This window comes from Aythya fuligula, chromosome 14 (assembly GCF_009819795.1).
Source record: "Aythya fuligula isolate bAytFul2 chromosome 14, bAytFul2.pri, whole genome shotgun sequence".
NCBI classification, from domain to species: Eukaryota; Metazoa; Chordata; class Aves; order Anseriformes; family Anatidae; genus Aythya; species Aythya fuligula.
The window spans coordinates 5,116,418-5,139,230 of record NC_045572.1 but is presented as its reverse complement, the minus strand read 5'-3'; the positions used below and the strand labels follow the sequence as shown (position 1 = coordinate 5,139,230).

The 22,813-nt window shown below is 36.9% G+C and overlaps 1 protein-coding gene across 2 annotated transcripts in view; it reads left to right on the top strand.

Annotated features, from left to right (window-relative positions):
• Positions 1-22,813, top strand: part of SLIT3 (slit guidance ligand 3) — a 516,877-nt gene that overhangs the window by 51,807 nt on the left and 442,257 nt on the right. For both annotated transcript variants that reach the window (XM_032196646.1, XM_032196647.1), the window contains exon 5: positions 7,438-7,509. In XM_032196646.1, coding sequence (XP_032052537.1) covers positions 7,438-7,509 — 72 coding nt within the window. The remainder of the gene's footprint in view (positions 1-7,437; positions 7,510-22,813) is intronic.

The window sequence follows — 22,813 nt, the reverse complement described above, 5'->3', positions numbered from 1 at the left end:
CAGTACTGCATACACTGAAAGTGTAAGTCTATTCCCATGTAAGGTGATTAGAAGAGTTGATGGCTTATGTGTCTGGCAGTATGTGAGGGATTTTAAGAGAAAAAAAAACACACCCAAGCATAGTTGAACTTCAGGTAGACCGAGTTTTCCAGTTTAGTAACCAATCCTTTTTTGTTTTTCTAATTATTTTTTTCTAATAAAAAAAAAAAAAAAGTGCTGATGCCTTAGAATCATTTCATAAGAAACAATAGATCACTTCTGTAGCAAACAACTGTGTAAAGAAATATAGGTTTAACCTTTACTATTTACAACTCCCCAAACATATTCCAGCAGAAACATAGGTGAACATACTTTTGAGACTAGGGGAGGATGTTGTGCTAATGTGGTGGTCTTAGATGAATGCATTGGAGGTGATGTATGGACTCCTGGAGGCCCAGTGATTACATGTTGAGAACTGTTGTGTGAAGTTGGCGATTGGTTGGCTCTTATGGGGACTTCAGGAGCAGAATAACAGAACAATATGTGCAAAGTTCAATTTCCCATGTGCAGCAGTGGTTAAAGTAACTTGGATGATGGAGGGGGTTGCAGTGTACAGAGATTGCAGACTATACAGTCAGCATGTGTTTAATCAGATTTACGGTTTGACTCAGTGCAGGTATTGCCAGAGCTGGTAAGACTCCTGGAGAGCCTCTCTGCACAGTTCTTCAGTTTTCAGGAGACTTTATTAGTCTGGGCTCCATGCTGTGCACATCCACAAAGTTGTTTCTGGTCCAGCACTGGAGCTAATCTATTCTGTGGCATTAGATGATTATGCACCATTCTCCCCAGTGCTTAGGATTCCCAGAATACTTTTCAGGTCTTACTAGCTCTAAAACATCCAGTTGAAAATACTTCAGAGACTGAGCAGTTGCATTCTCATCCAGCAGTATTAGGTGAAATAAACCGGACCAGATCTTGTCAGGCTTGGAACCCATGATTGCTTCTTCCCTCTGGATATGGTGACAGTTGGTGGCATGTATGCATACATGTGCTAGTTGCGTGGCGGCTGTGTTTCTAACATGAGACAAGAGGACAGATCGAAGATTTTATTTGTAGTGTGCTGTGAGTTGTTCTTGCTTGGAACAATGCAAAGGTGTTGGTGTGACAGTCAGAATTTGACTACTTTTGCTCAGAAAATGTTAATGATTTTTTTGTCAATTCAGATCTACTGAATTGAAAAAAATTCAACTGACAAAGCTGAAATGCCATTACCTCATGATGTAGATAGTTAAGCGCAGCTGCAAAAATGGCTTGGCTTTAAAATCCAAATTCCAGCTATCATATTTTCACATTATTTTTATTTTAAATGAACAGCAGATTAAAAAACAGAATTACCTATGTTTGTTAATAGTGCAGTCCCAAGAACAGTGCCCACAAAATCTTTAAAAATTTTAGCACATTTTCTTCATATCTTTTTTTTTTTCCTATCCATTTTTATTTTGCCATAATAATAAATGGCTTCATGTTTTCCAGTGTATTTGTTACAAAATCAGAAATGCTGTTAAAATTAGAATTAACCATCTCACAGAACTGAGATTTACAGTGACATGGTGATGACAGACTGTCCAAGGTCAAAGGACCAGGTGAACATAGGGAATTTCTGTACTGCTCTTCTGTTTTCTTTTTTTGTGAAGGTGCTGCTGCCCAACTGATTCTTTAAAGTGTGCTCAGCGGTGCTTTGAAGGTCTGCTTAGGAACAGCTACGTTAGAGCTTGCCCTGCTCTGTGCTGGCATTCCTAATGTTTGGTTCACCTTGTGCTTGAAGTTGCTTTCATTGTCATATGGCTTGCTGATAGATGAGGATAAAGTCAAGCTCGCACACAATGGTGTGTTAGGAACTATTCCATTAAATTTCATTCATGTTTGGCACTTCTCTTTCAAACCAGAGGAAACAAGTCTTATTAATGACCATGCAAAGTGTTTGCTATTTTCATCAAATAGTTTTCAAGCACTTCTATTTTTCTTTTATAGGGTTTAGAAACATCCTGTTTTGCAGTTTGATACTTCTCTATTAAGAATAATCTCTCAAGCTCTCTCAGTCTTATACTGAGATGACTATTGCACTAGGAGCTATTTACATACAGTAGGTGTTGTTCAAGAGAAACAATGCCCTGGTAATTCCCTGAGTTCCCCTGAGAATCAAACCATGAATAAAATGACTTTGGGTGGAAATTGCAACTTGAAGTGATGGAAATGTTTGGAGAGTTCCATAGCTTGAACCAAATCATCAGTAACCATGGACTTTGAAAATGTTTGTTGTTACCTCAGGTTCTTTTCATAATCAATTACTTGTGTTGCATTGTCTTACTAACTGCAGACATTCCTGTTTGACAGAATGTTGTACTCTTGCAGTGTGTTGAGGACAGTATCACATGCCATACAGTGCAGAAGCACTAGCACGTACTGATGAGTTATTTCAAAAATTAAGCTTATGCATGAGTTGAGGCAAAAGGGCAATGGCATTGTAGTATTGGTCTAGACAGGAGGATTCAGCTAGCTTACTGGTGCTGTATAAGAAGACTGACACTTAATTTATAACAGTACCATGGTAAAATTTTATGATAAATTTGGACCAATATGCCATGTTTATTGCCAGTGAGCTGTGGATTGTGGATGGAGTGTGGATGTGAGCTTTTAGATTTTTAATTAATTCATTAATTATTTTGTGGACCTCCCTTCATATGATTTTTCTTTTTAAGTAAAATCAATACTAAGACAATATCAGGCTGGAATCTTAAAATGCTTAGGAAGAGGACAACATGCAAAAGCAGCTTAGAACTTAGTGGTTTTGGAAAAACAAGTGGAGAAAAATATTGTTAAATTTTCTAAGTAATTTCTCATTTAGGTATATTTTTCCCTTGTTCAAAAAATCATCATCTGTTCTTTTAACCTTCAATACTCTCAATCTTGCTATTGAATAAATTAATTTCCATTGCTTATCATAAAATCCTGTAGTTCTGGGAGAATACCAGGAGAGCATTCTGGGAGAAAACCAGAACACACAGTACCCTTAACTTTGCATAGGTGTGACAGAAGATGATTTAGGCATATGTGAGAAGTGCAGTATACAAACGAGCATCTTTACAAACTGTTTAGTGCTGCAACCATTCCCCAAGTGAATGTGACAATTTGCAATGCATGCCCTATCTGCTCTGTATCCTCTTTCAGTTCCTCTTCATTGTCTGTTTTTGCTCCTTCAGCCATTGCAGGTAGGGCAGTGTTGGCTTATACAGTGATATTGTTTAACATACTTGATTGTCCAGATTATATTGATAAGGGGAAAAAAAAATCACATTTGACTTCACGGGTTGCAATGACAAAGTGACGCGCTGGGTGGATGAGGGAAAGGCTGTGGATGTGGTCTACCTTGACTTCAGCAAGGCTTTTGACACCGTTTCCCACAGCATTCTCCTCAAGAAACTGGCTGCTCTTGGCTTGGACTGGTGCACGCTTCGTTGGGTTAGAAACTGGCTGGATAGCCGGGCCCAAAGAGTCGTGGTGAATGGAGTCAAGTCCAATTGGAGGCCAGTCACTAGCGGCGTCCCCCAGGGCTCGGTGCTGGGGCCCGTCCTCTTTAATATCTTCATCAATGATCTGGATGAGGGGATCGAGTGCACCCTCAGTAAGTTCGCAGATGACACCAAGTTAGGTGCGTGTGTCGATCTGCTCGAGGGTAGGAAAGCTCTGCAGGAGGATCTGGATAGGCTGCACCGATGGGCTGAGGTCAACTGCATGAAGTTCAACAAGGCCAAGTGCCGGGTCCTGCACCTGGGGTACAACAACCCCAAGCAGAGCTACAGGCTGGGAGAGGAGTGGTTGGAGAGCTGCCAGGCAGAGAAGGACCTGGGAGTGATGGTGGATAGTCAGCTGAATGTGAGCCAGCAGTGTGCTCAGGTGGCCAAGAAGGCCAGCAGCATCCTGGCTTGTATCAGGAACAGTGTGACCAGCAGGGCTAGGGAGGTGATCGTCCCCCTGTACTCAGCTCTGGTGAGGCCGCACCTCGAGTACTGTGTTCAGTTTTGGGCCCCTCGCTACAAGAAGGACATCGAGGTGCTTGAGCGGGTGCAGAGAAGGGCGACGAAGCTGGTGAGGGGCCTGGAGAACAAGTCCTACGAGGAGCGGCTGAGGGAGCTGGGCTTGTTCAGCCTGGAGAAGAGGAGGCTCAGGGGCGACCTTATCGCTCTCTATAGGTACCTCAAGGGAGGCTGTAGCGAGGTGGGGGTTGGTCTGTTCTCCCACGTGCCTGGTGACAGGATGAGGGGGAATGGGCTAAAGTTGCACTAGGGGAGTTTTAGGTTGGATGTTAGGAAGAACTTCTTCACCGAAAGGGTTGTGAGGCATTGGAACAGGCTGCCCAGGGAAGTGGTGGAGTCACCATCCCTGGAGGTCTTTAAAAGACATTTAGATGTAGAGCTTAGGGATATGGTTTAGTGGGGACTGTTAGAGTTAGGTCAGTGGTTGGACTCGATGCTCTTGAGGTCTCTTCCAACCTAGAAATTCTGTGATTCCGTGATATATATTCTTGTGTTTGCTGGTGTAACACATCCTATTCTAGAAATTCAGTCTCATTTTGCTTAGTTTCTGTTGCTGAAAACTGCAAGCACAAGTTCAAATCCTTGCAAATAGAGTTAAGAATATTCAAAAAACATATTCCTTGGACGTGGCTTTGAGAAGTCAGATAACTCAGGATTGACAGAGGATAGTTGTGTACATGATTAGAGCTGAAATAACAATTAGAGTAATAACCATTAGAATGCATCTGTACATTTCTCTGGCAGTCTTTTTTCATTGTGATAGATTAAATAAATTCAACACAATATTAGTCAAGAGCTAGCAATTGTGCTGAGTGCGAGTTAAACTAAGAAATGGTTTAATCCTGGATAGATTGGAGAGATGGGCAGTCACCAACCACATGAAGTTTAACAAAAGCAAGTGCTGGGTCCTGCACCTAGGACAGGGCAACCCTGGCTGTACGTACAGACTGGGCGACAAGATGCTGGCGAGCAGCCCCACAGAGAGGGATCTGGGGGTTGTGGTTGACACCAAGTTGAATATGAGCCAGCTGTGTGCCCTGGTAGCCAGGAGGACCAACCATATCCTAGGGTGCATCAAGCACGGCATTGCTAGTCAGTCGAGGGAGGTGATTGTCCCACTGTACTCTGCGTTGGTGCAGCCTCACCTCAAGTACTGTGTGCAGTTCTGGGCACCACAGCACAAGAAAGACATTGAACTGTTGGAGAGTGTTCAGAGGGGGTGACAAAGATGGTTAGGGGCCTAGAGGGGAAGACGTATGAGGAGCAGCTGAGGCACTGGGCATGTTCAGCCTGGAGAAGAGGAGGCTGAGGGGGGACCTCATCGAGGTCTACAGCTTCCTCGCAAGGGGGAGTGGAGAGGCAGGTGACCTATTCTCTGTAATCACCAGTGATAGGACCAGTGGGAATGATGTTAAGCTGAGGCAGGGGAGGTTTAGGCTGGGCATCAGGAAGAGCTTCTTCACCGAGAGGGTGGTTGCACACTGGAACAGGCTCCCCAGGGACGTAGTCACTGCACCAAGCCTGTCTGAATTTAAGAAGCGATTGGACTGTGCACTTAGTCACATGGTCTAAACTTTTGGGCAGACCTGTGTGGTGCCAGGAGTTGGACTCGATGATCCTTATGTGTCCCTTCCAACTCAGGATATTCTATGATTCTGAATGTAATGAAAATTGTCAGTAATTTTGGGAAGGTTACGTTCTAGACTCATCACACTTTTTTCATTGTATTTCATCCTGTTAAGATTTTTTTTTCTAAAATATATTAATGCTTAACTGAAAATATGAAATTAATGAGGATTAATTAAGTTGTACGCTATCAACCTTAAAAAAAAATGCAATAGTAAGGCTAGCTTAATTCAATATAAAAGTGTGAGATTTCACCTGTGGAAAAAGAATTCAGTTTAAAAGCTCCTATATACTTCCCTAAATGCAAACTAGTGCTTAGTATCTCCCATGTTCTAATTGAGTGTTTCATTTTCTGGTTTGTTCATTAATTTCAGAAATGGAATTGAGTAATTGGTAAAAGTACTGTGAAATAACCAATTTTAATATCTGCTTCTGCTAGCAAGTAGCATGCCTAATGTGTAATATTTAGGCTCTGTAAATAAGGTTGGAAATCCAACCTTTGATCTATTATAGGTGTCAGAAAGAGAAGGAAATATTTCCTTCTCTCCCCTTCTTCCCCCTCCCCTCCCCTTTTTTTCCACAAGACATGTTCATATGGTAGCCATGTGAAAACTCTGCATTTCTCACCCTACAGTCTAAGTGTGATATTTGAAAAGGCTTTTCAATTCAAAAAGAATTTTGAATTCTGGTAGTGATATAACTCAGTGTGTAAGGAAACTGGAAAACAGATATTGAGTGCTAAACACCAGTGGGTTTCTACAAACTCCTGGTGTCTTCTGTGATCTAGATTCTAGGAAATATGCATCCATTATCAAAGTGAAATTTAAGGTAGACTAGAAGAAGGGAGGCAAAAATATGGTCATATATAAGCATACGCAAGAAGTTATCTTCCTATTTAGAGTAATGTAGCTGTATAGATTTAGTTTAGGTTAACTTCAATACGTAAGTAACGTTAATTAGGACTCTGAAAGCTAGTGACATTTTATTGTCAGTGAAAAAGACTTAGAGGGAAAAGAAGTTTCTTATCAATAGCTCTGTTTTTCAATATTGCAGGGCTGTTTTATGCATTTTACCAAGGACTACCAAGTAAAATGGACTAATGTACAAACATGAAGATTCTTGCAGTTTATAGAACATCTTAAAAATAGTATTTCAAAGCACCATGTATTTTGTTATCTGTATTTTCATACGTTCTACAACACTGTGCATATTTTGAAAGCAGAAATTTAAGAAAATTCTTAATATATATAAATATATACATATATATATTGTGTGTGTGTACTGTAGAAATAATAGCTAATCTGGAAATAATCTCAGTTGATCAGGTTATTTAATTTTCTGTGCCTAGATGTTTAGAAAGTGGAAGAGAAAATCCAGATACATACTGGTAACTGTTACTCAGAGCAGTGAAAGCTGGATATGGGGGCCATATGATTCACTGTTAGTAGGCATCCAGAGCAAAATTCAAGATAAATAAATGTGTACTCATCCATATTAAAACATTCAAACTTCCTGGTGACTGTCACTTGACTCCCCTACCTCAAGAATGTGGGCAGGTGGTCTACAGATGGCATGGTCTGTTTGGCTTGTCTATGAGTAATGTACACAATGCAGTCTATGCTGAGTTCATAGGAAGAGGAACTTCACGTGTTGATGCATAATATAATAAGCTTTTTACATTGGAAGATAATCTTATTTATTTATTTATTTATTTATTTATTTTTATTTACCTGTTTAGGCGTCTGAACAAGAATAAATTGCAAGTTCTTCCAGAGCTGCTTTTTCAGAACACCCAGAAGTTAACCAGATTGTAAGTACTATCTGATTTATATTGCTATTGTAAGTTCCTTATTGTTATATGGATTTGCATGTATGTGTTTTGACTGAGGTGAGAGCTTTAATTTTCATGATTTTAGAACTGCTAGATAATAAGGGTTTTTAAGGTGTTGTGTTGTCTTTATGTGTACTGGTAATGCCATAGAGCATAAATAGGAAAGAGAAGAGAAACTGTGAAATGCTCCTGTTGTTTGTATCTTCACCATGATGACTTCAAGGTGAATTACTCTCAACTCTCTAAGTAGGGATACAGAAATCACTAAAAGTGGCAACATCTCATCCCTTATAGTCTAGATGTCCTTAAAGAGATTGCATACTCTCAGTATTGAAAATTTACCATATTGACATAACACAGTTTTTTTTAATTTAATTTTATTTATTTATTTTAAACTAAGCCAAATCATTGCCAGGCAAAGCAATGTGCTTATGGCTGTTGCCCTTCCAGTCAGGAAGATGAAAAATTCTTTTTTTCCCCTTATTTCCTCATTTAATTGAAATGGAAAAAGAAAAACAAACAAAAAGTTACATGTTTAGAAGGCATCCCAACCAGTATGAACACCCAGCTAACATGAGCTTCAAATCATGTTTTTCTTGGTGCGGTGGGAGCTACAAAAAAGCTGGACTCATCAAAAACAAGTTCTGCCAAAGTTTAACTCATGATCCGGCCTGTATTTTTGAAGGATATGGTTGAACTTTTTTTTTTTTTTTTTTTTTTTTTAAGCTTGACTTCATTTCTAGAAGATTTCATATAAGATTTATGATTTGGTTAGAGATACTGAAAAGCTACAGTAGGATGGCTGAAAAGTTGATACAATCCATGTGGAAGTTTTATAATTGTTTTTATACCTATGTATGTAACCAAACAAAGCAGTGACATAGTTTTCTTACTTCCTGTGGAAATGCAAAACACATGGTGATGATGAAGATTAATTTCGGAATTGGTTGAATATTTTAAAAAAATAGTCTTTTTGTTGAGGTTGGTGTCAGAACTTGCCAATGAAAAACTTACTGTGCAAGTAAAGGACCACATTGTTCTGGAGATAATAAATAAACAAAAAATGACAAACCATAGCTGTTCTTTGGTGTCAAAATGCACTTTTGACTACTTCAGCTTTTTCATAGCTTTTAAGTGCACTGGAAAATATTTGCTTAATGGGTTTGTTAGGGCTTAGTGATTTGTTTGTGTTTCCTAATGTTGTTTGCTTATTTCTGAAATTCTGTATCTTGAAACTTCTCTTGAGTATAAAGCTTGAGCAGGTACTTGTGGATACCATTATCTGCTCTCCAGAAGATGCTAGTTGTATTTATTTCTTAGAAGACTTGCTTCATGGAGATTTCCTAAAGTGATGGTGATGCCTTTTAAGACTAAAAATAAAGGAAGAAGAATTATAGAGTTTTTATCTATTCATATTGAGCATGCTGTAGCTTTCTCTGTGTGTGGTAGCACTGTACATGTAGTATTATAGGTTTGAAATAAGCTTTCTGGTCATTTGTGGTTTCACAGGAAGGTTGGTTGTTGATCACTTGTGTGTGTTTATCTTAAAGAACATTGCACAAAGAAGCTATATGAAAGTAATTGAGATTTTTCAATACCAGAGTGGTTTGTTTGTTTTTTTTGTTTTTTTTTTTTTTTAGTAGATCATATAATCATGATGCATTATAGTCCTTAACAGTAAGGGTAATAATTTTGCTTTTAGAATATAAAGATTGTAACAAAATTACATTAAATACACTGATTAATATGAGTGCTGTATTCTCTAATGCCTCCCAATGGATGCTGTCGAAACATTTGTCTTTATTCACTGACATTCATTCAAAGTCTCGTTACCATTTAATAGTGATTTAGATAGATCACTGTAGCACTGTTTATCAGTAAATATGTGCTTTTTCTTTTGAGTATTATACATACTGTATATTTTAAGTGAAATAAATCTTAGCGAAATGAGCAGTTATGGTTCCAAATGCAGTTGGCTTGTTTTTCAATGATGGGGTAAGAATGAGAACTTTGTTACCTATTGGGATATATGTACATATCTGTATATAGTTAAATTTTGAAGAAAAATAGAAGTATATATCAAAGATAATTACTTTGTTTGTATTACTACTTTTGTTCCTACTGTAGCTTTCAGAGTTGTTCTTTCTCACTTCTCTTAAAACTACTTTTAAATATAACAGTACCAGTCTACTTAGTTCACAACTGGCTTTCTGGGTAAATCACATCAATGAAGAAGCATGATGCATGCATTCCTCTACTGCAGCTGCTCTGACCTAGCCTTTCAAGAAGAAAGCATAGCTGAGAAGGTGATGAAAGGGAGTAAAAAGCGAAGCAAAAATGTGTGAGTGAGTGATACATGGGTGATGCAGATCCTGTGGAATTTATGATAAGAGAATTAAAATGGAGATAAAAGGTGTAGCTATTTTTTTTCCCCATAATAGTAGTATATTGCTTTTACAGACATACTTTCAAACTACGTTAACTCTAGGCTAGTAAGTTATGTATCGGTTAGTTTATTCTTTTTAAATGGTTATGCTTCTGATAAGCTTGTAAGTGCAAAATGGAGTTTTTAATAGTTGAACTCAATACAGCTCAAATGGTGCCAGGTGTGAAGAACTAATTATTGCTATACATCATGCCCAGCATGGAAAAATTGATCATATTGGGTGGAAATGAGGAGCTTGTAGCGATGGCCACATAGCAAATGCAAAATCAGCAGTAATTCTTACAGCTGTTCTCTTTAGCAGGCATACAGGGAACCATAGCAAACTACAACTGTCAATAAAAGCCCAGACTTTATTTTTAAAAATATAAAAATAAAAACCTTAATGACATTTTAAGTTTGATAACTTGATAGTAGCATAAAATTTAAGCATATTTATTAGCTTTAATAGATTTTTGTGTAGATGGGGTGAGTGACCTGCTTAAATATGCAGAAATTCTGCTTGCCAGAGAGTTTCAGGAAGAAATGGTTAATTTCTTCCTGAATAATGAATATAAATAATGGTTAATGGTTAAAACTTCTAAAACAAATACTAAGATTTCTCTCACTCTTTTGTCAGCTGGACTGAAATGGGCCTGTGAGTTTACTGAAGGAATAGCCTTGATGTAGTTCCATACCAGCAGTGTATCTTATGTCTTGCTGCTGGAAATGGAGGTACAGATCACGATGTTTCTCGGTCAGTGATGTGCTTGAAAATCTAGAGAAGAAACCTCTTTGGTGACGTGTTCTCCTCTTGTTCTGCGTACACACAGTCTCTGTAGTTTGGGACATCTGTCCAGGTGTCCCACGTGCTTTCCTTGTTTGTCTCCATAGCGTACTTGTGTCAGGGCACTGTGTGTTTTCACTAAAAATTCATCTTTAAGATAACTAAGAAATTTGAGTGAGGAAATAGATACTGTCTGAGAAGCCTTCTAAATGAACCATTTAACTCCAGGTACATTGGCTTTTTTCTCCAACTTTCTCCCAGAGTTCTGAGCTACAGGATATCCTGCATCTTTTACAGCATTGCTTAGACTTCTTTGTCACATCTGGTGAATATTAGAAGCAGGAAAAAAATATCTATAGGGGGAATAAACCTTAAGTGGAATGTGAAACATCCCACCAAATTAGTTTCTCATAAGGTTTTGAGCCTTTTCTTCTAGAAAGAACAGTTATGAGACTTGTGGATTTTGTTTGCTTTAGTTTAAAATGAGACTTTTAAGTTAGTTAGCTGGTGAATGAGCCCTTCAGATTGGATTCTCTGGTGGAAATGTTTACCATTGCTCTGATGCCTTGACTTCCTAGGCTTTCAGCTTCTTGAATGTTTTATCTAGGATAAATAATTGAGTATCTAATAATTCAAACTGCAGGCACTTTTAATGAGAAAACTGAATCATGAAAAATACATTTTTAATATTTCCAGAAATGAAAACTAGAAAAAAATGTTGTATAGTTTCAGATATTTATTAATATTGAGCCATTGAGGAAAAAAGTAATTGACATAATATACATGGTAAAAGTGAAAAAGAATTATAGTAAATGAAAACATGCAAGATAGAAGTTATAAAAACAGGCTTTGATTCTGAGGTTAGTATTTTTAATATTTAAAATAAATTGGGAAATTTATTTATGAAGTTTATAAACATAGCTTTGTGTGTACTGAAATCATGAGTTTCTTCCATATGCACAGCTGGTTTATAAAATGGTCATACTGTATCTGTTTTTTCACTGAAGGCCAGGTGTGCTAATGGTCCATGATGAGATATTTAAATATTTAAAAACAAAACAACAACAGCAAAAAAAAAAACAACTCAAGCCAGCTCCTGAATTGTAAAAGGAAAGCAGCGTTCCTTAGTTCAGATGAAAATAACCTGTAAGTGCTCTGAGTCTTGCTGTGGATCAGCTGCTCTTAGAAGAATGAAAGAGGATATGTGGAACTTCATTAACCTGCGCTCATCCCTTGTCATTTGTAATGAAACTTAAGGTGTTTTATCTGATTGCTTCTGCATGCCATTTACTTTCAAAATGTTTTCTTCCTGAAATAAGAAAAGTGTAATGATCATTGTGTTTACAATTAATTTAAAATAACAGTATGAACCTGATGTGCTACTTACAACCATGATTTTGACAAGTGTAGTGTAAATTAGATTTTACCAATTTCTGCTTTATTTTGAGGGCTTTTATGGCTAAGATGCTTAATGTAGCTTGGAAATTCATATGTTTGCTTCACCAAAAATTTGTTCCTGATTTTTTAGAGCTGTCATTTGTAAACCATCCTTTCCAGTCTGATCCTTAGCAAGCAAAGCATAAAATCATGCTTTCTGATCAAATTCTGAAGCTTTTATCTAACAATTGTCATCAGAAGACCTGTTTGGAAAAGGGACAGTTCATAATTTTTCTTAGTGTCCCCTTAATTTTTCTTTGTGTTCTCTTCCTAGAAAGAGAGATCTTGCAGATATGGCTTACAGCTCCATTATCATTTCATATTAAAGCAGGATCCTGACAATTTAGATACTACACGAGTTTGAGTTATGGTGTTGCCATGACAAAATAGCAAGGGCTGTAAAAGCATGGTTTTGTGGTTTTTCCACATCCAATAACTGTAGTTTTACTGTGCATAGATCGCAGCAGGTCTTTTTAGAAGACAGTAAATAATTATAGTAAGTGTTTGCTGGTCTCCAGGGAGCACTTCTGCTTGAGAAAGATGTGCATTAGGTCAGAGGTTTGTGCTGCAGATAGCTGGATGACATTTACACCGTTTATCAAGCCGAAGTCATTTTATATCTTCTTTTTGTCTCTGGTTGCAAATAATATATTATATTTAGTTTTTTCATATAAATACACCAGTTTTATATGGGAAGTCTAAGGATTCTTTCTCCTGTTTAAATTAGTGCAGAAGATAACTTGAATTTTCAAGAATATGATTTTTTTTTAAAAAGAAAATTAAAAGTATAAAATAAGTGAGGACAAAAGACTTTGGCTTCAGTGTTGCTTTTACCCTTCTGTGAAACTGGTTATTCAAAATGATACTGAGCAAAAGTCTTGTTTGTCTTCCTAGGGCAAATAGACATGACTGGAGTAGAATGGGTGCTCTTGGTAAAAGTTACTTATGGTTTTTAGTGGCTTCTTTCTGCTAAGAAGACATCTATTGCCAACTTCTGTGATCGGTTATTCTATTACGTAGCTATTTAAGGTAGTTTGTGGCAAAGGTACATATATTTCCAGAATAAATATCACACATGCCAATTAAGTACAAGTCTGCATTGGAAATAAGCTGTATTACTGTTATCTGAGTAACTGAAATATTACCTTTCATTTTCAGTATTTACTAGAAATAATGTATTTTCCCATGCTTGTAAAATGAGACATACTATTTTGGTTGGTGTTCAGTCAAAGAATTCAGGAGGTTCACAATTTGTAAGATTATTTTGATACTACCTTATTTGGTAGCTTTAAACATGTTGCTGGGTGTCTGTTTTCCTAAATGTATATTTTTTAAAAGCACTCTTACCAGTGTGTTCTAGTTGCATATCATGTAGACATAAGATAACATTAAGTAAGAGAAATAACATTCAATAGGATTATACTGTTATTGCCCACTTAAGCATTTTACAGTTTAGGATTGTATTAGTTTATTTTACTAACACCCAGAATACCCTTGTGAACTTCCTAAGTCCAACCCCAGAACTTTATGTTAACAGGGCTGTTGTAAATAGTTTCTGATACATTCTAAAATTCTTCTTACTCTTAATATCAAGAAGAAGAAATATCAGTAAAATTTAATATTTAGTCATTTAATTCAATTAGACATTAATTCCCATCAGAATTATTTCTTACCTCCATAATATTTAATATCCTATGTTGTTCAGCCAAACATATCTTTTCTGAACTTCTGCAGGCTATTGATATTTGTTTTCCTTGCTTTGGAGGTCTTTTTTTTTTTTTTTTTTTTTTTTTTTTTTTTAAACAGTTGCAAAGCCATTGTCTTTTTAAGCTCAGGAATTTGATAGATGACTTTTGCTTCTGGAGAGAATGAGACTTCTGTGTTAGCATGGAAATCCTGATGTCAACAACTTCTGGCACTGAGTAACTGCTGATTCAGTTCTGGATCTGTGTGTGAAGGTGGGATTGAATGTCTTTATAGATATGCAGTTGCATGAAATAATATAAAAGTGATTAGTGCCAAAATATGTATATTAGATATAATTCTTTTAAACAGATGAAGAGGGTGCTTGTGTTCACATTTTAATGTGAAATGATCAAACTTTGTGGATAACTAGATTTTGCTTTTAAAGAGAGATCCCTAAGTTTCAATTTCTGTGTCATGAGTGAATTGAATACTGCAACCATGGAAATAGGCTCGTTAGAGGAGTTTCTGAGAAAAATTGCAAATTCAGTCTGTTAATTCAGCTGTTTCTTCTTCTTCTTTTCCCTCTACTTTTTATCCAGTGTATTATTCCACTTTCTTACTCAGTGCATCTCTCAGGGTATGGCTTCTTTGTCAAGTGGTAGAGACCAAAATGTGATCAGCGCAGAAAGCAAGCTACATCACTTTTAAGGCTTTGTAGATGCACCGACTGCATTGAGTTGTTCTGGGTGAATATCCTGCATGATTTGTAAAATGGGGAAATTTATGATTTTTGTATTTTGCTCAGCTAATCAGTATTACAAGGCCCTTTTATAAATGGTGTCAAAGGTGTTGTCTTGCAGTAATTTCACATGAAAATGATAGAATTTGTATCAATAAAATCTTTTAAGATCTGTTGGTGAAACAGACTGTTTTGCTGCTTTTATGTGAGTTGCTACAAAGACAGCTCGATCAGAACTCCTTGGTTACTCATCACCTGGGTAGATGGAGACATGGTTTGTGAAGGTGTTCGTGTATGCTCTGCCAATTTTGAAATGCATCAGCTTCAGCTTCTGGTTTTGGAGTGACAAGTTAGAACTGGGGGGGAAGCACAGTGACTCAGCTGCTTGTTATGATGGTTTCACATGACTAACAGCTATTGCAGAGTTCTTGACATACAGTAGTTGTGGGTGGGCATATTGGCTTACCATTTTCTTACATTAGTGTTTGGAACTTCAGTCTTTTGCTCTTGTTAGCACCAGTTCAAGTGTAGCTCCCTTTGAAGTAGGAGTGAGCTTTGGGAGACAGTTGTCAGAGTGGGTGCTTCTGTTGAAGTCATGGGTGACTTTGCTCAATTCAAGGGGACTGAATAGCTGCGGAGGTTGCTGGGTGGTCAGAGAACAGTTAGGTCCTATCTGCAAGTATATTATCTCTGTAGGTATTCTGACCTGATGGTTTGTAGGCCACTTCTTTTCCAGAAGTTGACTAACCATGTTGGTCTGACTGCATGCTGGAAGAAGTTTGTTGCAGTCAGATTTACTGCATTTGCTTTGGTAACTTGTTGTTTTGGTCCCTTTACTAGAGCTAGCCTGCAAATGTCAGCACATCATGGTATCACAAAATTGTCTAGGTTGGAAGAGACCTCAAGATCATCGAGTCCAACCTCTGACCTAACGCTAACAAGTATCCTTGCATATAATTAACTAACATTGCTTCTCTTGTTTAAAATTTTCCTTTTAGTTAATTCATGCATGAATATCTTTAGTGATTTCCCTATTGATTTTGCATTGAGAGAAGCTGAACTGCATTTTGCTGAATGCTCTACTAGTGGTTCCTGCCCATGGTTTAAATGAACGGTTGCAAATTTCCTTTTAAATTTTCATGATTGCAACTTGGAGAAAGTGCAGAATAGTTACAACTTTGTTGGTTAACAGGAGATTAGAATAGGAGTGCTTAACATTATTTTTGTATTTGAGGCTATTTCCCTGAGGTGAATGTAGGAACAGATTGAATGGGTGACTTGAAACACAGACATCTCATCGGCTTAACAGGGAAAAATATAATAGTGATAATGTAAATATTTCCATTCCTTGCCATAACAGGTTGTCATACTTCAAGATGAATTCATCCTTCAAGATGAATTTATATCCAGTGTCTTGTAAAAGTCCTTTGAAATGCTCTGGAAATACCTTGGAAATAATGAGAGCTGGTTTTGGTGTGCACAGGGATAGTAGAAGCAGGTGATGCAGTCATTGTTGAGGTGGCAAAGAGAGGGTTCTATTCTGCTTCCACAGCAAGTCTGGATTTTAATCAGTGACTTAAAAAGTGAAAGGCCATTTTCTATCACTGGCTTTCTGGCACCCACCTCTGCACTTTGCTGTTTTGTAGCAGTCGAACGCAGCTTTATCTGTGAAGATTCATTGTGTATTCAGAGTGCCCTGAGTGTAAAGGTTATTGTGAGGAAAATGATGCAAGACCAAACACTTCGTTGTTTTAATTCTCATTTTATTCTAGAAAGCTGTAATGTGTACAATAGGAAGCTTAAGTCAGGCTTTCTGGAACTTTTCAATATGTTTCAATATGGGAGCAATAGGCCATGCCTATTTAAAGTATTTCAGACATTTAGAGATCATCAAAATGAATACTGCTATACCTTGTAAATGCACCATAGTTGCATTTGAAATAAAATCATAAATGTTCCAGGATTTCATTACTATTTAGATCTCCGTCAGCTGAGAGAAATGATGGGATTGGAGCCTGAGGCATGTGTCTGTGTGATGTTGCCCTTCACAAGGGTCAGCGTGGAGCTGTGCTGGGAGGGATGGGATCAGGACTGAGGTGATTTCATGTCCCAAATGTAGTCTGCATTGTAAAACTTGTAAGAGTAGCAACTATTTATGAAACAAAATTTAAATAACCTGTGCAAGTCATGCAATGTTATGTTACTACAGAAATAGATCAGCAAGGGAGGTTTATTAACTTCTCAGTCTTATGACTAAGAGGAGGATGTGATACAAGGTGTGCCTTAGAGCTGCTCTTATTTCTTAGCTCCCTGTAACATATTGAAAGCCAAGGCTTATGACACCTTGTGTAAAAAGATTCTAAGAGCTGTTTTTCAGCGTGTTTCTTCTTATATAATGCTTTGGAAAGTAGATAATTCAAAGATGCAGTAATTCCACTGTTGAAGTTTGAGATTTTTACAATAAAAATTCAAATACTATTCAGAAATGTCATTAAGCATTTTTGGAATTAAATATACATCTTTTGATTTGCTTTTTTAAAACTTGCTGGTGGGCTGTTAATAAGGACAGACACATCCATGAAAAGTTGTGTTTTTTTTAGGAAACAGTTGATAAGGATTTACTTAACATCCCTTCATATAACAATAGCAATTAAGTTATATTTTGGAGTGGTTTAAATGAAAAATGCAATGACAGTTCTTACTGAACTCTGAATGGAAAAAATGTTGAAAAATAAGGTAGCCAGTATCACAGCATCTAAATTTTATGTTTCCATGCTTAGTGTCTTGTGTGAAGTGTGTAATCTTGTGCCCTATCATACAGTCATGTGAAGAGAACTCATTATTTTGTCAGTTCTGATAATATCACTGTGCCAGTCCTGCTTGCAACATGGTTCCTGTACCACTGCAAGTGCAGAAGGTCGCTGAGTGCACTAGAACATTATCAGTCTCCAAGAGCTAGGCTGATTTTTCTATGACTGATGTGCATGTACACGGTAACCATATCTTTGAAAGTATTATGAATAGAATATTTGCTTTTTTCCTTGATTCACTTGTATTCACACTTTCCTGTTCCGCTCTTTCCCAATAATTGCTTTATTAATCCCATACTTGACATTCCCTTCCTGGGAGCAGAGTTGACTTAACCTTCTGCTTAGTTTCTGTTAGCACCTGAGCTTTTTCTGCAGAACTGGCAGCTGTTCTGATGTCTGATCTTAGTTTATTTTGGGCTTAGTCTATTTGGGTACTTGGTCAGTAGGAGGTACTTCACTTAACTTGCCTTGCTTTGCTCTAGAGGCCTGATATTTCTTCTGCTATAGAAGAAATATTTTCTTTATTTCTATTGCTGCAAAAGACTACCCTTGAAATACCAGTTCCAGGATTTTGCAATGCGATAATATTAGCTGCCATAAAACATGTCTGTCAGTCATTTTAATATACAGAGGATGTGGTGGCACATCCTCACCTGAGCAAGGGTATTGCTCCAGAAGGCAGTGACTCACATAACGGAGTTATCTACTGAAGCCCCACGCATTTTGTTGTGTTTTCTTCTATTAGCTATGGTAGTGGGAAGTGCTTGGTACAGTGTTGCTATTTCTATCAGTCCTTCATGTAATGAGGACAGAATTAGACTACCATTGCTCAGTTAGTCTGCTTAGTTTTGACTTGCAAGGCAACATTTGTCAAGTATTTTGATAAAGTGTACTTCATATGCATCAATAATTACATGCTCCAGAGGGACCACAGTGAGAGTGGCATTGTTCCTGACATGAGAGCATGAAAATTTTCCATAAGCCTTGGGAATGCAGCATGCCACTTGAGCCAGTTGGTGGTGAACTTCAAAAGAAAACAATTGATGTTGCTTTTTTATTGGCCTTGAGGTTTTCACTGTTTTATCTTCAAAACTTGTATTTCAGTTGCTTGAAAGGAATTATTTTCCTTCACTGCTTGTTAGTTGTTTTTCCAAATGGCATTACTACTTTTTAGAAATGAGGACTACCTCACTCTCTTGCAGCTGCAACTTATTGTGGCTCCTATTTAATTAGATGATCCAATTTCATTGTATTTAAATACGTATGTGTACAGAGAACCCATCATGAGATTGGTCTGTGGATAGTAGTGGCTTACAAAAGACGTGGATCTGATGTCAAACTTTGCAAAATAATAATGTTATTTTAAAAAGGAAATTGGAAAAAGATCATGAGCTAGATTTTTTTTTCAACTTCAGAGTTGAAGCTTCAGATACTCATACTGAAACAAGCTCCTTCAGTTACCAGTGGATATTAAATGCTAGATATATGCTACAAATGCTGGAGGTATTGATGTCTACACTGAATTTCCGCTGAGTTGGATACCCAGTGACACTATTTCTGTGTAACTTTAAACTGCACTTTTTGAATTATGCAACAGTTAGATACTTGAGAAACTAAAGTTGAGTAAATAACTTAGAAACCAGAGTTAGAGTAACTTTCCACCATTTCACTTGTTTCAACTGTTTTCCTCTGTACAGGTTATGTGGGGATTTGTTTTTTCATTTTTTCCCCAACTAATGTGTCTCACTTTTGGGGTATCATATTATGTTGTCAAAGTCATTTGTCCCTTTCTACAGAAGAAAGAGATTCTTCTGGTTTTCTTCCTGTCACTTAAGGAAGAATGGAGCATCGTAACCTCATCTGACTGAGGCTGGCCATGCTTTGAGTGGGAATTTGAACCAGATGGCCTCCACAGGACCCCTACAACCTGAGCTGTTATGTGGTTAAATATATTACTTGCAGTAGTTAATGCAACAGTTTGGAAGCTTTCAGCTAGTTTAAGGTTTGGCACGTTTTGTGGATTGTGCATTTTTTCCTTTTTCTTTTTTCTATTTTTTGAGGATTCCGTATGAAAGATTAGATGTAGTAGACAGGATTTTTGTGGGTGCTGGAAGATGCTGTGCCTAAGAGGTGCAAGATTGTGCTTATCACCAGTATCTTGCTTGAGTGTGAGATGAAGGTTCTCAACTCCCACAAAATTTGAAAGTTAGCAAAGTTTGAGGAGCTGCTGCTAAAGCAAATCATTTTTGTCTGTTTGCTGCCCTAGATTATGCTGTTCAGATCTGCTTGTAATGTTGACTTTAGTATCCTATTCAGAAGTAGATGTGCCTTGGTGCTAAGTGTTTTTACTTTCCATGTTGTTACAACTCATTGTGGGAGAAAGGTACTTGCTCCATCCCTTTCCTGAATGTGACCCAATTCTGCTCTACTTAAAACCATCTTGTGAAAGCCGAATGACTTGCATAGTAGGCCTTGTTAAGATTATTATGTACTTAAAGTTGCTTCCTTGTCTATTCTAGAAAAGAAAATAACAAACGTCCTCTTGGCCTTAGAGGTTTCCTTCCCATAAGCCTTTCCAGAGAGGGCTTCTATCTTTTTATTTTAACCTGTTTTTTTTTTTTTTTTTTCCTGGAAGACCCATGTTTTCCTACATTGGATGAGTCATAAAGATGCTATTTGGGACATGTGCTATGGTCAGTACTGCTCATACAACTTGTAGCCTCTTGTGGGTACTGCAGTAATGATGACAGCTGCGAGTTAGCTACCAGCCCACTTTCATTTTTTGGCCACATGGCAACCATGGCTATATCAATAATGCGAGTATAGAGTTTTTCCAATAAAATAAGATTTTCATTATTCAAAGTGGAATAGTTTCAATATTTCTACACACACGTATTTCTGAGTCTGCCAAAATTTTTATTTCTGCCCTGTGTCGTTTTTGTAAAAGTGTTGAATGGTTAAAATTTGGAAGAAGGGCAAATTAGTCTGAATCTTGCAGTATCAAAGAACATAGCTTTTGAATTTAAATGATGCTACCTTCACTGAACGTTGCAACTATAGAAATGCAGTTGTTCCAATTCTGATTATCAATCTGTTGAATTTGGTTTAATTTTTAAACTTATTTCCAAATGGCCTCTAATATAATTGTATTATCACGTCAGCAATCTGTTTCAATTCCGTAAAATTCCCAGCTATTTTAAAGAATGATTAAAAAAGACTTTAAGGTAAAGTTGACTGGAATGTATACTGAAAGTCAGGCATGGTTTAAGCTACTCCAAAATTGAGCTCATGTCAGAAGTGGAATTGCTAAGTGAAGTGAAAGATGAGCCCAAACAATATATAAAATGGGATGGTGAAGTGGCAGAACTGGTGTGACCCTGTGGAGGCAACTGCTGAGTCTTTATTCTGTTTTATTGCATGCATTTATTTAAAAATATAAGCATGTATTCTTCAGTGTCTTGGAGACATGCACATTATTTCCTGTGTGTCTATGTGTTTTGAGAATCATGGATTTCGTTTCCTTTTTCTAACCTTCTTTCAGATTTCATTGCATTTGTATTTGGATGGTGGATTTTGGGGAGGGGTATACCTATCTTTAATTGTAATATTTTCAATCACTGTAGATTTCACTTCTGTGATAGAAAGTATGAATTTCATGATTGTATATGTGAGAGAATATTCTGTTATTTTCATTTTGTTGGGTTTAGGTTCTGCAATTAATGTAGATTCTTTTACAGATCAAGCAACTTTAAATAGAGACCAAGGAAAAAAAAAAAAAAGTAACTGAGCAGGTGATAGAAAGATTTATCTTGCCAAAGAGAAGATATTTAAAGATGATGCATGACATTGTTATTCGATATGCATCATTTTTGAATACTTGAATGTATTGGAACTATGTTTGTCCAGTTTAATTTTCCTGTGTGCATTTCCTGTGATATATATTTTTCACCACAATCACTGAATTACTTACTTTGACATAGATGTGTACATCGACATAGATGTGTACATCAAAACTTTTTTTTTTCCCGAGAAGTATTGTCTTTTCTCCCCCTCAAGTTCTGGGAGTATATATGGGGGGCTGTGTGTGTAAAATCATCTAATATATTCCAAAATCCTAACATTTTGTTCTGACATGCAGATTAACTAATGAGTTTGGAGTTTTCACATAGCCAGCACAGAAATGGGGTATATTGCTTAGACTGGTATGTCAATAATAGGTGATGCGTGAAGTAACTGTTAATTATGTAAATGCTAGAAGCACTTGAATTCTAGGAGGACTTATCTTTGAAGAAAAGAACATCTGAAATGATGTTCTTTATGTGTGTGCATGTGTGTGTGTATATATATATATATATATATAAAAGAAGTAATAGAAGACTAAGTCAGTTTGAAATTGCTCCCAACAAAGAATAATGGTTAATGGTCGAGATGGTTGAGCACTGTGTTTGTTACTTGGCTTTTCTTCAGGGCATATGTGTGATTTATTTTGTTTAAAAATAATAATGAAGACATTTCATTTGAACTGGTCTACTCCACTGACAAAATTTTTGCCTTGTCCTTGTATCTCCTTGTATTTTGTGTTTCTGTTAAAGGCACGGATTGGAACTTAGGGCAGTGTTTTTAGTCAGTATGTGAGGTGCTAACTATAGAAAATAAACGTTGCTTATTTTAGAAATTTGAGACAATGCTGATTTTATATTAAATAATTCTAGATAATTATTACCTTTAATTCTTAAATTGCTTTTTATTTGGTTACTTTGAAGGTGTTCCAAATAATTCCTGGAGTGTTTATTTTATCAAGCAACTTCTGTTCATGATTCTGTGCATTGCAGTTTTATGCATGTAGCTATGATGCTTATTGGAAATATTATATTTAATTATCACTTAACACGCTAACGAAGGAACTTGTTTACTTGCATTGCAGAGTTAATGCAGCTCATAGGGTCATACTTTTATAATTCTTAAGGGAAAATATAGAAACTGCTTTTGAGGTTCAATGCCTTTCTTTCCTTTGAGTTATTCTCAGTGCTCTTCAGTATGTGAATAGGGAAAAAAAAAAAAACAAACAGGAAATTTATTTTGGCTTACTGTCAGCTGTCATCACTTAATAAAAATACAGCTAGAAACTACTTCTGGGAATTGAAGCTTTTTAAAATTATTTTTATTTTTTAACGCCCCTCCTCATAATTTTATGCTGGTATCAACTAATTGGTTGCTTTTAGTTCACTTGTGCCTGGACATAAAACTCTGAGAGGACGGAAGAAGAGAGGCAGAGGGATCTCTGCACTGTCTGGCAGCGTGGAAGAGACAGTTGTGTAGGAAGCTCTTACAGCAAAGGTTTCATTCCAGTTTTGCTGTTCTAGTGTCTTTAAACTAAATAATAGCTAGCAGGAGCCAGGCCC